Genomic DNA, 16,943 nt, shown 5'->3' with positions numbered 1-16,943 from the left:
TCGTTCACGTACGTTTTCAGTTAATCTCGGAGAGGTCGGCGAAGTCGGTGAGACCGGCGAGGTCGGTGAGGCGGGCGAGGTAGGCGAGGCCGGCGTGGCTGGAGACCTCGGAGAGGGCGGCGAGCCCGGCGGCGAGGGCGGCGAGGGCGGGGGCGACGCGGAGGGCGAGGCGGGCGAGACGTGCAGGAAGTAGTCGGCGGGCGGCAGCGGGCTGTGCGGGCTGCGCAGGCGGCGCGCGGGCGGGTAGCGGTTGAAGACGTGCACGTGCGTGACGCGACGTCAGTCGGCCTCGTGCTCGTGCAGCTGCGCCAGCAGCGCCGCGCGCCGCGACTCCAGCTCCGCGTCGCTCCACACCACCGCGCCGCCCGCCCTGCAACGCGCACACGTTACTCACGTACCGATCCAATGAAAACTGTATTTTAGTTTCATTCATTTGGAATGAGAACTGAGCCGAGATGGCCTAGTGGTTAGAACGCGTGAATCTTAACCGATGATCGTGGGTTCAAACCCCGGCAAGCACCACTGAATTTTCATGTGCTCAATTTGTGGTTGTATTTCATCTCGTGCTTGACAGTGAAGGAAAACATCGTGAGGAAATCTGCATGTGTCTAATTACGTTGAAATTCTGCCACATGTGTATTCTACCAACCCGCATTGGAGCAGCGTGGTGGAATAAGCTCCAAACCTTCTCCTCAAAAGGGAGAGGAGGCCTTAGCCCAGCAGTGGGACATTAACAGGCTGTTATTGTTGTATTGTTGGAATGAGAACTGTGTACATTAGTACGACTGGTATAATATTTTATAAATAACCTTATGCTGGAATTTTAATTGGTTAAACATTTAAGCTACTTACTTTCATAGGGTTTGATAACATTACAATATGTTATATGAACGATAGGGAATATGCATGTCACAAAGTAACTATATATCCTGGTATTTTTATTTTTCTGTCAAAAATATTAAGAATGTTTTTTGATTGTTGTGTTGGATTTAAATAACTTTGACAATTATTGTTTTTTTTTTAATTTACGGTTCAATTCAAACCCTCTAATTGTATTAAAACACTAACAGGTACAAAAATTGCTACAGCTCTGTATGTTTTAGGTTTTTTTCTTTTATTTCAATAAACAGTGTATTGTTGTACATTCATATACTTCTTAATGAAGTAATCCTTTTATTTTTTATAAGTAACTAAGTACTAGCTATTTCAATTTATTCTCCAGTTAAACCATTAAGTTATGTAAGGGGATGGACACATTTAGCCCTTATGGGATTTAGGTTATTACGAGGAAAGTTGAGACCACAATAAAGGTTCATACTAGATTGCTTCAAAATAAAGTTATGGGATAATATAAACATATTTTATTGATAATAAAAATAAAAATAAAAAAAGTGCATATTCCCTATTAGTTTATTAACGGCAAACAAAAAAATTAACATAAAAAAATTAGTATTTTTAAAGTATTACATACTTGTCTTTTTTTTCTTTCTTCTCCTTCTTCTTCTTGGGTTTGTGCGCCAGTTCTGGTGGCTGGTCGGGCGAGCTCGGAGCGCTCCGTTTTGTCTTCTTGCTCTTGTGCTTTGTAGTTTCCTTCACGGGTTCCTCATCAGTTATACCTCCTTCTTCTATACTCGGAGATTTCTAGAAATCATACAAAAATTAAATTAAACAAACTAAGCAATCTTTTTTACTAATAAAATAATTCTGAAATTGACATTAGATGTCAGTCAAGCAAACTGAGACAAGCATTTACTGGTGGTAGGGCTTTGTGCAAGCTCGTCTGGGTAGGTACCACCCACTCATCAGATATTCTACCGCAAAACAGCAATACTTGATATTGTTGTGTTCCGGTTTGAAGGGTGAGTGAGCCAGTGTAATTACAGGCACAAGGGACATAAAATCTTAGTTCCCAAGGTTGGTGGCGCATTGGCTATAAGCGATGGTTGACATTTCTTACAATGCCAATGTCTAAGGGCGTTTGGTGACCACTTACCATCAGGTGGCCCATATGCTCGTCCCCCTTCCTATTCTATAAAAAAAAAAAAAAAAATTTGCTTTGTGCAGAAAAACCGACTAGATGAGCAAGGGCAAGCGATTTGGTCTGTCTATGGGCGGGACTCATGTTCACTCGGCGAGCGGCGGCTAACAAGTGGCCTGGCGGGTACCGTGGGGCAGCGCGGCGGGGAGGCGGGCTTGCGGTGCTTCTTCTTGGGCTTCTTGTGCTTGCGCTCGTCGTCGTCGGAGGGCGTGGCGCTGGCGGACGAGGCGCGCGGCTCGGGCGGCGGCTCCGGCGAGCGCGACTGCGACAGCGAGTGCGAGCGCTGCTTCTTCTTCTTGGAGCGCTTGGCCTTGCGCGGCTTGGGGTGGTGGTAGTGCAGGCAGCTGTCCTCGTGCTCGTGCTGCAGCTCGCGGTACAGGCGCGCGCGCTCGTCGTCGGCGGGCACGGCCAGCAGCTCGGGCGCCGACGGCTCCAGCGTGTCGCGCACGGCGCTCCAGGGCTGCGACAGGTCCACGTTGGCGGCGCCCACGAACCACTTAAAGGCGGCCTCGATTTTCTTCTGAGCTTTGGTTTCCTCCTTTAACTTTTCCTTACTCTTAGTTTCCGCCTGTATGAATTTAATTTACCTTTTAATACGGTAGTATTAGGATTATTCATAGTAGTAGTATTATACCTACTACTGCTAGTAATATCCCGTTGAGTATATATATATATATATATATATATATATATATATATATATATATATATGCTCAACAGGATATTTGATTAAATTCGATGAAACACGGTCGCTATACTAATTGTTACGTGGACGTGCTTCTTGAAAAAATAAATAATTAAGTGGAAAAAGAAATATAAATATTATTAATAATTATATTTCTTATATATGTTATCTAGGTATTAAGATTGTATTTGATTTTCACCTTTTCGAGCAGGGAGTTGTACGTTAACTTAACGTTGCCGGCGTCCAACGAGGCCGACTTGCTGTCTTCACACACGACAGTCGCGAATTCTTCGAATGTAGTGTCCGATTTCACTTCAAACTCTTTCTCCTTCAGTATCTCCTTAATAACTTTCTTTTCGTCGTGGAAACGAGCCTTCAGATTTTCCACATAGAATTTAAACAGATCCAAAGGCGTAGATCCATTCTGTCCTGAATAACAAAATCAGTTCAAAAATTGAGTAAGTATTCGTATATAGAAGTTGTACCCTTTCAAAAACTGCAATAAATCAAACATTGGTGCGAGTGAGACTGACCAAGCATGGCGGAGAAGCGCGTGTCCGCCGAGATGACGGGGTACAGCTCCACCCACAGCGACATGGACGTCAGCTTGCCCTCCTCGTGCAACCCGTCCAGCAGTGCCTGCAAGCGATCTACTTGTTCATTCAAAATAAAGATATTTCCTAAGGGACACGATCAGTACACATTACCAATTTTATTTCATATATAAGTTTCAAAATCATATGAATAACTAATACCGAATAAACTTTACATCCTCACTAACATTTTTGATGCTTTCAAAAAATAGGGAAAATATTTTACTTGGCCGTGTGAAAATGTAAAAGAATATCACAATTGTACTATCAGGTAAATATTTTATTTATAATTATTATATATTATTTAACTAGGGAATTATGTTTTACCAAGAAATTGTCTCGATTTTTTCGTTGCTGACGTTTATTCCTCTTTTTGACTTGTTCCCTTTCCTGCAGATATTCAGCCTCCAGATTTCTTATGTGCTGTTCAAAAACTGAAAAATAATCCTTATTTAATCCTTTATAATTTAAGCAATTTAGACCCTATTTTATGTTTCATACTTTAACAAACAAAGGAACGAGTAAAAAAATACACCAAGATGAATGAAAAACAACTGTTTCTGAAAGCATATGATATATAGATTCAATGAGGAATTTTCCTTATTTTTTTTACTTATAAAAACTATATATAACCTCACTATAAAATGCGATGATTTAAAATTGTTTTCATAAATGCTAATGTTATAAAAACCGCTTTTAAATACGTTGACGTCACAAGTCTAGCTCAACTCAACGGCACAGGTAACAACTTTATATTTCAACAATAGCCATATTACAAGAGGAGCAAAAATAAATAAACAAATTTAATATTGATTTGACGCGATATCATCGGTCGAGATCTTGAATAATCTATTGAATGATATTTATAATGGATTCGCAAAAAATGGCGTTTTGAATAACGGCGATGTTGCTATCCGAAAGTTATTTAAATCATACTCATATATATATATGAGTATATATATGAGTATGAGTATATATAAATATATATAGAAGTATTTAAGTGGTATATTGTTATTATAAATAAAGATATATTAATCGAGAAATCATTGGTAGTGTAATATATGCACAGCTGTTAGCAAATCGCATGAAATAATTAAATTTAAGGTTAGTATAGTAGATATGTATTATCGTTTTAATATCAAATATTAGTAAGTATAATAAGTAATCAAGTAATAAGTAATCTAGATATTTGAGAATTTCGCGGCTTTCGATACTTGTGACGTCACAATGCTAACGCTCCGCGAGTCTTTTTTTGTTTACAGTAAAAGTTGAATAATTTCTTAATTTTTCACGATATGTAAATAATTCTTTCGCCGTGTCTTTTATTATTTACATTTTATTCATGCCTATAATAAGATATTAGAATCGAAACAATTTACCAATTAGAGCATCTTCTTTGTCCATTCCAAGTAAACTGACATCATTTTTGAACGCTGCGTTTTCCAACAGTAGAACCTGAGCCTCACTCCACGTGCTACTGTATGTTATTTCATTCATATTCTCTAGGACCTGCAATACAAAAATATCCAGATAATAATATCTATAAGCAATATGTGGTGGTGGTAAACTGGTGGTAGGGCTTTGTGCAAGCTCGTCTGGGTAGGTACCACCCACTCATCAGATATTCTACCGCAAAACAGCAATACTTGATATTGTTGTGTTCCGGTTTGAAGGGTGAGTGAGCCAGTGTAATTACAGGCACAAGGGACATAAAATCTTAGTTCCCAAGATTGGTGGCGCATTGGCTATAAGCGATGGTTGACATTTCTTACAATGCCAATGTCTAAGAGCGTTTGGTGACCACTTACCATCAGGTGGCCCATATGCTCGTCCACCTTCCTATTCTATAAAAAAAAAAAAAAATATGTCCATAGTGTTTAACCGTAACAGCCTGTGAATGTCCCACTACTCGGCAAAAGGCCTCCTCTTCCTTTTTTTTTTGAGAAGGTTTGGAGCTTATTCCACCACGCTGCTCCAATGCGGGTTGGTGGAATACACGTGTGGCAGAATTTCAGTAAAATTAGACACATGCAGGTTTCCTCACGATGTTTTCCTTCACCGTAAAGCACGACGTGAATTATAATCACAAATTAGGCACATGAAAATTCAGTGGTGCTTGCCCGGGTTTGAACCCACGATCATTGATTAAGATTCACGCGTTCTTACCACTGGGTTATCTCGGCTCTCGGTGTTTAAGGTCATGTTTAATATTCATTACTTATTATTGAAAATTATTATACATTATAACTTCATTGTTAAATCAAAATATCTTTATTAATACACTAATTGATGCTCCGCGTACTTTAATTATTACAAACTTTTTTTTAATTTTCACCTGAGGATTTTGAGTTTTTTGTCAAAAATCTTTTACGAATAATGTATTCAATTATATATAATTAATTTACGTATTTTTTTTTAATAATACACATTTGCGTTTTTTTAATGCAACCGTGTATTAACCACTAACGATGTTTGCGCTACGGGAGATGGAGGAGTTGGAGCCAACCCAAGATTTGATCAGTTTCTCAAACACCGCCGGTGTCTGTGTTTTATGGCCAACGTTGTATAGTCTAATCGTAATATTAGCGCGTTCAAACACATTACCTCTTCAGTTTTATAATATTATTATATACCATAATATATTTCTTACTTGTGCTAAAATCTTCATATTTCGTTTTTTAAGGACCTTTGCTTCTTCCTTCTCTCGCTTTGCGATGGCAAATATGCTATCCTCGTATATATCGCGTCTATCTGAGTCGGGAACACATCGCCAAATCTGTAGAATTGCAGTATTATTTAATAAACTAGCAAAAATCACGGCGCCGGCAGCGTGGAATCTACCACTAACTTACATAACGCCCATTTCAATTATACACATAAAATATTGGTTGGTCACTCATCATTATATATATTAACTTACAAACAGACAGTTATTTTGTAACCACGGTCAGTTATTCAATTTAATTTATTTGTCTAGGTAATTATTTAACATGTATACAATCTCACCTCAAGATTATTGAACATTTCCTCACATTTATAGTACTTAGTTAATGACGTTACTCTTTCACAACTCAGTAAAAACTCTTCTAGATTCTCTCTGTTTTTCTTTGTTTTCAACCTGAAAATATAAATAATAAAATTTACGCATTATTATTATATTAAATTTATCAAAGATATAGAAACATGTCATGAATTATAATTTTTATAATTAACGTAAATGCCTGAAGAGATTTGGATCTATAGTTAAATCCTTACATCATCCTAAGTGACACTGGCTATAAATTCTTTCATTAATTCAGTGCAGTTGTTTTTTTTTAATTTTTAAGGTAAAAAATTATTTATTTTTGCATAACATTTCACTCTCTTGCACTTGTTGTCTCGCTCAAGCATGTATATTTTTTCCCTTGATTCATCATGTATCAGTAGCATGTAGCATCATATTTATAAATCATTTTTTATTTGTTATTAACTATAAATGTAAAAAATATTTTTAAATAAAGTACAAAAAAAACTTGTATTTTAGATATAATTATTTCGTAATAGATACCTTTGTTCCTCTCTTTCATCTTTCAACTTTTGAGTTTTGTATGCATTGAAGGCCTGTTTCTTTTCATTAAGTTTCTTGAATGTCAAATAACGAGGATCTTTTGATATTATTTTCACGCATTGTTCCCATGTAGAATTCGAAGGAACATTCTACAACATGCGAAGAAAAAAAAAATTCAACCTTTAGTTAGTAGACTAGAAACTCGCTAAACTAGAGTAATCATAGATAAACATATTTGAACTTGAATTGATGAGAAAAAATTGGTCAAAAATCAAAATAATCTATGGTATTAATTGTTGATTTGTAAAAATGCGTTTTGAATGTCAAAACATTGTTATATGAAATTTGGAAGAAAAATTAAAGTGGATACAACTAGGTAAGTGGAATATTATAAGTAGGTTTCAGGTATACATCATAAACTTTTTGCAATACATAATATAACAAGTTATTAACAAATCACATGTCTATCATAATCTAATGTAAATCTGAACTCCTATTGCAATTGGAATCAATCAACAGCCTTTCGTAATCCACTGCTGGACATAGGCCTCTCCCAAGGTGCGCCAAAGGTCCCGATCCTAACCTTTTTTTAAAGCGCATCTACCATCTGGGAGGGTTTGCCCATACTCGCCACGCTGGGCAGGCGTGCTGGCGAGCGCAGTCGGGGGTTAGGTGGTTTATGAGTGGGACGCTTTTACGACACCCACTGGATGAGATTGGGGGAGTGCAATTCTAAGCCGGCACTCCAATTGGAATCGGTTACAGTGAATTACAGAAAGATATGTAGAAACAAAACTCACCCTATCTCTGAGCAATTCTTTAAATGCTTCTATTGCTTCTTTTTTGTCTTTGTACTGCAATTCTGGCTCATTAGAATCTGTACTGTTAGGTTGTGGTGGAGCTGCTATTTCCTCTGGCTTTACTATAATTGTTTTACTTAAATAAGTTAAATTGGTATGACATATTTTCAAAAACAACGCCAGATACAGAATTTCACAGAAAAAAAGAATAAAAAAAAATTCTTAAAAAAAAGGACATTTGCCTCTGCACCCTTAAATTATCAATATATACTCCATTCCATATATTGATAAAAATATTTAAAAAACTTGTTATATTTTCTATACTATCATTATGAAAAATAATTACTTTATTCAAGTAATATTATCTTAAGAAAATTATAAGACATGAAGCTTCAGTGGTTTTTACATTTGTTTTATGTAGAGTTCAATCTAACTTTGTAAAATAAAGATTAGCATTTCTACTAATAATTAACACAAATAAAACTATTATAAAACACATTATGTATACAATATTAAAAAACAAAATAAATATTTACTTTCTTCTGGAATAGGTATAGCGTTAGCCAATGAGGGATCAATAGAAGCCAGAGTTTTGGCCATTGCTTCATCCAGAGCTGAGCTGCCTGAGGCTAGCAGTGCTGGAGAAGTTGGTAGTGGCACTTCTCCAGGAGGAACATCAGCATTTAGAGCAGCCCTGGAATTGACATGATAAAATTAAATTTTAATAAGAAATTAAAATAGAGAAGTAAATTTTATAACACCCTAAACAAACATTTTAAACAATTACTATTATATTATTTAATAATAATTTGTCTTAAATGTATGTTGTAACTGCCTTTAAATAGTATTTATATGTATTTAGGGCCAACTTAATATCCTTGTACATCTTAATAAGCATAATTCTGTTGGTGGGTCTAATAAAATAAAAAAATTACTGCGCTGCTTCTTCGGCTGCTATTTTGTCTTTTATTTCCTGTAGTTCTTTGGGAATAACCCAGCTTGATTCCTTTGTTTCAATATTGTGGTAATACACACGTCCAGCGTCAGTTGTATATTCTTTCCAAACACAGGAAGACAGCATTTTCTGAACAAAAGATAATTAAATCGATATATGTAAACAATAATTTAATGTTATTCAATCATTGATTATTCAAAAAACGAAAATTCTAATATTTTAAAAAGTTATTTATTACAAAGCAATGATGATTCAAAAATGAATCTGTGTCTATATGTACAAATTATAATTATAACTTTAAAATTTACCTCAGCTGGAGTTTTTAAATCATCAGGTTTTTCCCAAAGACTTTGCTTAGTAATTGAATTGTAATAATATATACGTCCATCGGGAGCTTTGTGCTCTGACCAAGGGCAGCTTTGATTAGCTAAGGGTGATATCTCTGGAGCTGGGGCAGTCAATTCCTAAAACAAATATTTAATGAATGTTAAACATTTAATGTTTAAAAGCTATCAAGAATATTGGTGACTCCATTGTAAAATAAAACATGATTTTTCTGCAAAACTGTACAATTATTCCTTATAGTTTCCATTTCATTTTACAAGGGCTTCTAAAAGGGCTACTAAAATAATACCTGCGGCTCTGTATTGGTTTAAAGTCACATTACTTAAAAGATGCATATTTTTTTTAATACATGAGAATTGAATACAGACAGTTTATCATAGTAAGCAATAATGAAAAATGAAAAGAGGATGATTCTGTAATAGATTTGTAAAAACAAAGTCTCAATTGTATCATTTTGACAAAATAAAATAAAATATTTACTGGTTTAAATGATGGAAAGCCAGGAGGTGGTAAAGAAAATGGAGCCATCATTGGAGGAAAAGCCATAGGTGGAGGGAGAGGCCCCATATTTGGTGGCATTCCTGGTACCGGGGGCATTCCTGGTACCGGTGGCATTCCTGGTACCGGTGGCATAGCTACGGCTGGCGGCATTGGCGGCGGCATACCACCAATCATTGGTGGTGGTAACATTGGCGCTGCAGAGGCCATCAAGCCCGGTGAACTTGTCCCGGAATTGGGCGTATCCTATAATACATTCCATGTTACAACGTCTGTATTAAATTAAAGTTGATTAAGAAGATAATATTATATGAAAATACCATTATGAATACTGAATTTTAACGTTTTTCAAGTATTTAGAACGAGGATGACATTTATTTTGATAAAATAGAGAGACTTTAATTAATAATATCAAATGAACAGCTCTAATATATGAATAGAGTATTCAATACAAATAGTATTAAAAATCTATAATTTATATTTTAATTGGCAATGCTTCATAGTATAATGCATAGAGTACATATGCAATATTTATAAAAAACCACAGACTACAAAATAGAGACAGCTTTGGTGTACATAACGCCGCAGCTACACCGCGCAGGACCACAAAACTATTATGTAAATATAAACTAAAAACCATATATAACATAAATAATTTTCTAAAATTATTATTCAAAAATAAAACAAATTAATAGTTAATAATAATAGTTAATAAATTTTTTTTCAGCTTATTTAAACTTTGAACGTAATATTATGTACATAATCGTAATCACTACACTTTCAAAATTTTAAAATCTTCTTTAAATTTTCTTAGGTTTTCAAACTTGCTTTATACCAAATTTCATCAAAATCGGTTCAATGGTTTAGCCGTGAAAACGTAATAGATAGACAGACAGAATTAATTTAGAAATTCTTAGTCTATGGAGGGGAGTAGTTTTAACTTTTAATTTAATCTGTAACGTTACTTAAATAATTGTCTATGACCTAGAGTTATTTCAAAACGCGGCGTTTGTTTGCCTTATTTTTAATATTAAATTTAGCATTTATTAAAACAAAAATGTCTAGCACATCTCAAAAACATCGCAACTTTGTTGCTGAGCCCATGGGGGAAAAATCTGTCACTGACTTAGCAGGAGTCGGTGAAGTTCTTGGAAAGCGTTTGGAAACTGCAGGTTTTGACAAGGTAAAAGCTTTGTCAATAAAATAGTAACAATTATTATTCTAACCTAATATTGAATATAGTTGTTTTTTTAAACTTAGGTAATTTTTATGTGATACCTTCGTTGATGAATCTATATCTGTATGTACGTAATATTAAATTAATCGAAGTGACGTATTTATTATATTTTTAGCTTCTCTTCTGATATGGGTGCCTTATTTAAAGGAATAATGTCACCTTCATATCATAATATATACTATATTATGATGATTAATTGTTAAGAGTTAAATGAATATTTATTTTCGTCATAATTAATATAACTTGAATTTATGCATTTTTTATTAATTTGCAGGCTTATGTCGTGTTAGGACAGTTTTTAGTGCTCAAAAAAGATAAAGAACTTTTTCAAGAGTGGATGAAAGAAACCTGCAGCGCTAATTCCAAACAATCAGCAGATTGCTATCAATGTCTTAAGGACTGGTGTGATGAATTTTTGTAAACAATTGAGTACCTGTAAAATAAGCATCCTTAACATTATTTTATAACATATAATTATAAAATATTATTATTGTATTGTTATTGACTAAGGACAAAATGTAAATAATTTTTGTAACAATGTTTAAGATTAATGTCAATCCTAGAGAGTATTGCTGTGTATCCTGCCTGTTTTGTATCATGCTGCATGTCAGCTATTAATGATAATAACGAAATGTTGTCAATTATTATTTTAATTGAAAAATCTTTTTATATATATAAAAAATACAGAAATAATTGTGTTTTCTTATCTTTTAACTTCAATGACAATGTGAAATGCTATTTGCATTTGATATTTTCTCTTATCTAACCTGGTCAAAAAGCGAGAGGAGGCCTTTAGCCCAGCAGTGGGACATTCACAGGCTGTAATGGATTATGTATTTTCTCTCAAAAGTATTTATAATTTTTATAATTATTTTTGATGTTTCCATCACAGGTGACCAAGCTAATATTAATTAATTTTTATACACATATAAAAGATTTGACTACTTTATAAAGTGTAAGCATTCATATTATAATTATATATTTTGGGTGGAGTAAATGAATCTTAAGTGACATCACCATGATGATGGGAACCATATTATTTCTAAAACAAGTTGAGCATTCCTTGATAAATAACTTAGGGGAACATTATATTATTAATATTTTGCATGCATGACAGCACAAAAGGCATGGATTTGTTACTAAGGGTCAGAAGATAAAACTACAAATTTTAACAAATATTTTTAAATATAACACTACAAGAAACAAGTGTTTTATTTCATAATAGAATCTATAACCTGTAACATTGTATTATTTAATTAAATGAAAACAGCTTTTTATATTTGCTATAAATATATAATTTATTCATGAAGATAATATTTAGACCAATGATATGAACCATAAACAGAAAATTGAAAGACACAATTTGTCTACTATAGTAGTTGTTTATAGGGAAAGATAAAAAAATCAGGGATTGCTTGTAATGGGTTTTGGTTATGGCATCCTGTGACTCATGTTGGGATTTCTCAAGTGCCTATTAATGGTTTAAATTAAGTACAAATAAACTGTTTAGTTTAAAAAAAAATTAATATTTGGACAAATTAAAAATAGATTGTAGTGCATAGTGTAAATGCATCCTAATATTTTCAGAGTATGATTATACGCAGTACAGACTGATTATAGTCACTCTGGTGGAAAATTAAATGCCCTATATTGGTCTCTCTCAGAGGATAAAGTAAAGTATACAATGTTCATTACTCATACACAACAAAATATTGTTTCTTTTTCAAACCAGTAAATAAACCATGCCAAGCATTCTTTATTCAAAATTTAAAAATTAATCCTGTGATATTAAAACTCAAAATGTAAATGTTTATATTTACAACATACACATTTATTTTCCTATGATCAGTTTTACTTTATTGCAATTCAATATAATTATATAAATATAATATATGAAAACAAATATTAAACAATAAAGTACTAATTATTTCAAAAAGACATGTCAAGTAACTAATATTAATTGCTTTTTTATGATCATAAATAATGTTTGCATATACTATGTATGTTTTTATTTATTTGTACCTATTTCATACCAAAGTACACTCTTCTAAAGTATGTTACATAAATATATTTTCCTTCCACATATTATTTAAAGTGTCTATAGGATCTATGCCATAAATATAACAAAAAATATAAAGAAAAATATTAACACTCCAAAAATCTTAAGCATGAGTGCTCGATTACCAGTTATATTTTGGAAGTATTTCATTATTTCTCTGTGACCTGCCTCTACATTCATTTCAGCTTCATGAATATTTGCATCAATTCTCCCAATGGCTTCATCTTGTTCTTTGACCATGTGAGCCAACTGTTGAAAAATACCTCCTAATTCAACAATTGTGCTCTCAATATTGTGCATAGTTTCAGCCCTTTGTTGCACATATGAGTCAGTGTCATCTCTTAATGCAAATTGTTGTGTCTGTAAGCTTGATGTTTCCCCTAAATCTATGCTGACTTCATCAGGTTGCAATAAGGAAGGTGTTTCTTTGACAAGTGGTGCTGAGCTTGAGAATTGTTCACGTCTATTATTTTGATGCTTAAGATTTTCTGATCTGACTTCCAGGACCTAAAATGAATTTTCATAGCAATATGTCAAAAGTAATATAATATTGTCATGGTTAATGACTCATTTAGTATGCCTTTTGGTTAAAAGTTGGTTGGTTGCTTACAGTTGCAATCAATGATTATCATGCACCATTTGGGTGGTAACCACTGACCACTTACCAAAATAGGGCAAATATGCACAATCTTACTTTAAAAAAAATATATATATTGTATTTACCTGTTTAAACTGATTACTCATTGAAGCAAGCCTGGACTGTAGAGCTATCACAACACTGGATGAATGATTATACATACTTTTTCGACCTCTTGGCATTTCATCCAACCTAGCAATCTGCTGATTAAGTGAACTTAAATCACCTTTAATGATATATGTAAGCTCATATATTTCCATTGGTCGATCGTCAAACAAAGACTTCTTTTTTGCCACTAAAATGTTTTAGTTATTTTTTTTAATTAATAGTTAACATAACAGATATATTATAAAGGTAAATAATATTATTAGGTATATAAGCAAAAAATGATGTGACAATGACATCTTCAAAACTTATTTTTAGCCAAATTCATCATTAATTATATCTAATTTAAAATAAAATCTGTCAAAATGAAATTTGTGTATCGAAAGAAAAGTTAACTAAGAATGTGAATGAATGCAAGTTAACTTACACATTGCAAGCTTTTCTAGTTTGGCATAAGTACTTGTAATGTTTTTGCTTATTACTTTTGCCATACTCATAAATTGTGAATATGTAGCGAGAACAGCTGCTTTCCGTTCATCTTTTACTATAGGTCTAGCCAAAGTTCTCCCTTGAAGACTTCGGACTGTTGATGCAAATTCTTGTGTCCTATCTCTGGCTGCCATTACAGGTTCAAATACAAATTCCTCCAAAAAATCAAATGCAATTTCAGTTTCGGCAACAAAACCTCGTTGTAAACCTTCTTCCGAATTAAATTGATGCGATTGCTGAATAACAGATCCGTTTTTATTTAATTTGTTGTACGGAATTAACTCTTCTTGTAATAACAAATTCGTCCTGTCAGATACACCAACGTTTCGACGGCGAGGGAGCATTGCATTCTAAACTAATAACAAGAAAGTAATATTATAGTAATATTTTTATTTCTATTACTTTAGAAAAATGAATTTATTACAAATTTCATGAGCTCACATTATATAAAAAGATATTTACTAAATACGAGCACTTGAGGAGTACTTCAACATGGAAATTGTCTTTCACTTTAACTTTTCATTTAATATAATTATCTGGAATTATTAGACTTCGTTATTTCGCCTTGATATCCTTGAATGAAAATTTCATAGTCGCTGTCGGTGATGACGTTGATCGTTGATATTGTTACGACATGTCATAATATAATTGACATTAGGTAGTTTTTTTCATAATTAGATGATTGTGATTTTAGCCCACAACAAACTCAAAAGTTATCGGAAAAAGAAAAATCTCAGGAGAGATTGAGGTTCGTCGATCATAGAAAATAAACTATAATAGTGATCGTCACTTTTTTTTACTACCAAACATCAATACATAGAGTATTTTTTCTCTGTTGAGATTTCTAGGATGAAACAGTAAGTAAGTGACAAGTTATTGTACTGTGTTACTATCGGCCAAGGAACATTATAGGTACTCCTATAGTCACAAGGAATTTATGATCATAAACATAACTAATAACTATCAAGTACCCTGGTTGACAGTATATTATAAGAAGTTGTTTAGACTTCTTGAAGTAGCATTGATTACGGAAGAAGTGACAACTAACCATTTTTTTTTAATTATTTACCAGATATGTGGTCACACACAACTATATTTCTCAATAAATTAAATAAAAAATTAAAATTATCCTACGTGGTTCCGTAATCATCACCTTTAACGTTACGACATCGTGTAACGTTACGACGTCATGTCGTAGATATCAACGTTACACATTGTAAAAACTACATCACGATATCCTAGCGTGTCACGTTGCTCGATACTCAGTCGTGACGTGAAAACTAACGATTTAACTTCCTGTTTTCGGCCCACATTACAGTTTTATAGAAGTATTTATTTACCTATAGCATGGTGTTAACATAGTCCGTGCTCTATTAGGGAGTGTGCATTTTTAACTGTTACTAATTTTAAATAAAGTCCAGTAAACATTATTTCAATTGCCAATTTTATTCGGCGGAACGATTATGGAACTTCCAATGCAACTATTACATATTGATTGGATGTGAGAAAGAAGGCTAAGATGAGAGCAAAGCTCTTGGTGGACCACGTCGGGACTCTGAACTTTAGTGGTTATTTAAAACTTAAAATCTCTTTCATTTGTTGGATTTACATAAGAGGTGTGTGCAAAGTGCGTTGTCGTTTGATTTACGGTAGTACAAATAAAGTACAAGGTAAAGTACCTAAGCTAGATCCTGGATGGAAAAAATGGATGGATAGAAGCCGCAATTCGTCCAACTTATACCAAATTTCCTTAATGCTGCTGCACTGAATTAATTCCTATAATAATTGAGGCAAATTAAACCGGCGCAAAACAAGACCACTTTGTAGGCGCGAGACATGGCCGCAGCGGTAATAACTAAAGCCTATTCCAACCACAAGAGGAGTAAACCCAAATAAACAACTTTGACACCGATATCAATTGACGCGATATCATTGATGATCATGATCATGAGTGAAATCTTAGTAATTAGGTAAATTAATTAAGTACTGTTTGTAGTGCATAATACAGCAGAACAATTAGCAAATCTTAATAAAAAGTATGTTTACCTTTATTCCTACTTAGATTAGAATAGGGTATCTATATGCGCATATAATATATATTTTAGATATATGAAGTCATGGACACTTCCGCCTTTTATATATTATGTATTTTTTCAAGATATTAAAAAAATATTCACCTTATTTAATTTAATTTTACTATAATAAATTTTATACCATAAATTTATTTTTAGTATCGCAGGTTCAAATCAGGCGGCTGTGGTACTTCCGGGTTTGCTGATGAAAGACGTATAAAATATTTTAATTAAAGACTAGGTATTGTCTACAATGAAGAACAAACTAAACAAAAAAAAAATTCAAGTTTTTGATCATTTTAGGACTGAAAACACAGGTTTTCCGTCTCCTTTTGAACCATGACGGTCTCACAGAAGGAGGCTACGGCCCTCCACGCCGATTCCCTGCGAAGCATCGCCGACACGATTGCTTGCAGGGACAAGTCTTGTTCGACTTCACGGACCAGGATCTCCCTCTCCGCACTCCACGCGGGGCACACCTCCAACGTATGCTGAGCTGTGTCCCGGTCCGCGCCACAGTGGTGACACATCGTCGTCGATTCGCGTCCGATCTTACACAGGTATTCTCCAAAACAACCGTGACCGGTCATACCTGCGTAAGTCGGAAGGTGACTCGTCGCTTTCTTCTCATCCAGGCTTCGAAGGCTGGCAGGATCGCTCCAACGACGCGTTTGCGTGTGTACCGTTCTTCACAGAGACGGTCGCGCCACGTCGCAAGAGCCCTCCGGTGTTCCTGCCGCTTCAACGCCTCGAGCGCACTCGAAGTGGGCGCGCTTTCACTGTTCTGGTGGAGGATGTGGGTCTGTTGGTAGACCCTCGCATCCATACCCGTCAGAATATCCAAGGGCGGAAAGCGCGCTAGAACGGTTGCCACCTCGTAGAA

The 16,943-nt window shown here is 34.4% G+C and overlaps 3 protein-coding genes across 6 annotated transcripts; 1 reads left to right on the top strand and 2 right to left on the bottom strand.

Annotated features, from left to right (window-relative positions):
- Nucleotides 1-58: 58 nt before the first annotated feature.
- Nucleotides 59-9,954, bottom strand: LOC126771108 (pre-mRNA-processing factor 40 homolog B). 2 transcript variants are annotated; one of them, XM_050490835.1, is made up of 16 exons: nt 9,782-9,954; nt 9,444-9,707; nt 8,927-9,082; nt 8,599-8,747; nt 8,200-8,357; nt 7,664-7,785; nt 6,864-7,012; nt 6,323-6,434; nt 5,967-6,092; nt 4,696-4,825; nt 3,644-3,750; nt 3,257-3,362; nt 2,923-3,152; nt 2,166-2,606; nt 1,472-1,641; nt 59-370 (listed from the first exon to the last, which is right to left on the bottom strand). In XM_050490835.1, exons 1-16 carry the CDS (start codon nt 9,782-9,784, stop codon nt 280-282), a joined length of 2,514 nt encoding a protein of 837 aa, XP_050346792.1. In that variant the 5' UTR covers nt 9,785-9,954; the 3' UTR covers nt 59-279. The 2 variants fall into 2 exon arrangements, with proteins under 2 accessions (XP_050346792.1, XP_050346794.1); XM_050490837.1 differs by having other exon boundaries at nt 9,552-9,707.
- A 485-nt stretch (nt 9,955-10,439) lies between these two features.
- Nucleotides 10,440-12,447, top strand: LOC126771185 (barrier-to-autointegration factor). Its single transcript, XM_050490943.1, has 2 exons — nt 10,440-10,644; nt 10,973-12,447. The coding sequence occupies exons 1-2, from the start codon at nt 10,519-10,521 to the stop codon at nt 11,117-11,119; spliced, it is 273 nt and encodes a 90-aa protein (XP_050346900.1). The 5' UTR covers nt 10,440-10,518; the 3' UTR covers nt 11,120-12,447.
- Nucleotides 12,448-12,483: 36 nt separating this feature from the next.
- On the bottom strand, nt 12,484-14,596 carry LOC126771142 (syntaxin-5). 3 transcript variants are annotated; one of them, XM_050490891.1, is made up of 4 exons: nt 14,430-14,596; nt 13,927-14,343; nt 13,481-13,689; nt 12,484-13,264 (listed from the first exon to the last, which is right to left on the bottom strand). In XM_050490891.1, the coding sequence occupies exons 2-4, from the start codon at nt 14,330-14,332 to the stop codon at nt 12,806-12,808; spliced, it is 1,074 nt and encodes a 357-aa protein (XP_050346848.1). In that variant the 5' UTR covers nt 14,333-14,343; nt 14,430-14,596; the 3' UTR covers nt 12,484-12,805. The 3 variants fall into 3 exon arrangements, with proteins under 3 accessions (XP_050346848.1, XP_050346850.1, XP_050346849.1); XM_050490893.1 differs by having other exon boundaries at nt 13,927-14,338; XM_050490892.1 differs by having other exon boundaries at nt 14,451-14,596.
- Between the last annotated feature and the right edge of the window lie 2,347 nt (nt 14,597-16,943).

This window comes from Nymphalis io, chromosome 10 (assembly GCF_905147045.1).
Source record: "Nymphalis io chromosome 10, ilAglIoxx1.1, whole genome shotgun sequence".
In the NCBI taxonomy this organism is placed as follows: Eukaryota; Metazoa; Arthropoda; class Insecta; order Lepidoptera; family Nymphalidae; genus Nymphalis; species Nymphalis io.
The sequence above is the reverse complement of the archived record's forward strand: the minus strand, read 5'-3'. Positions and strand labels throughout refer to the sequence as shown.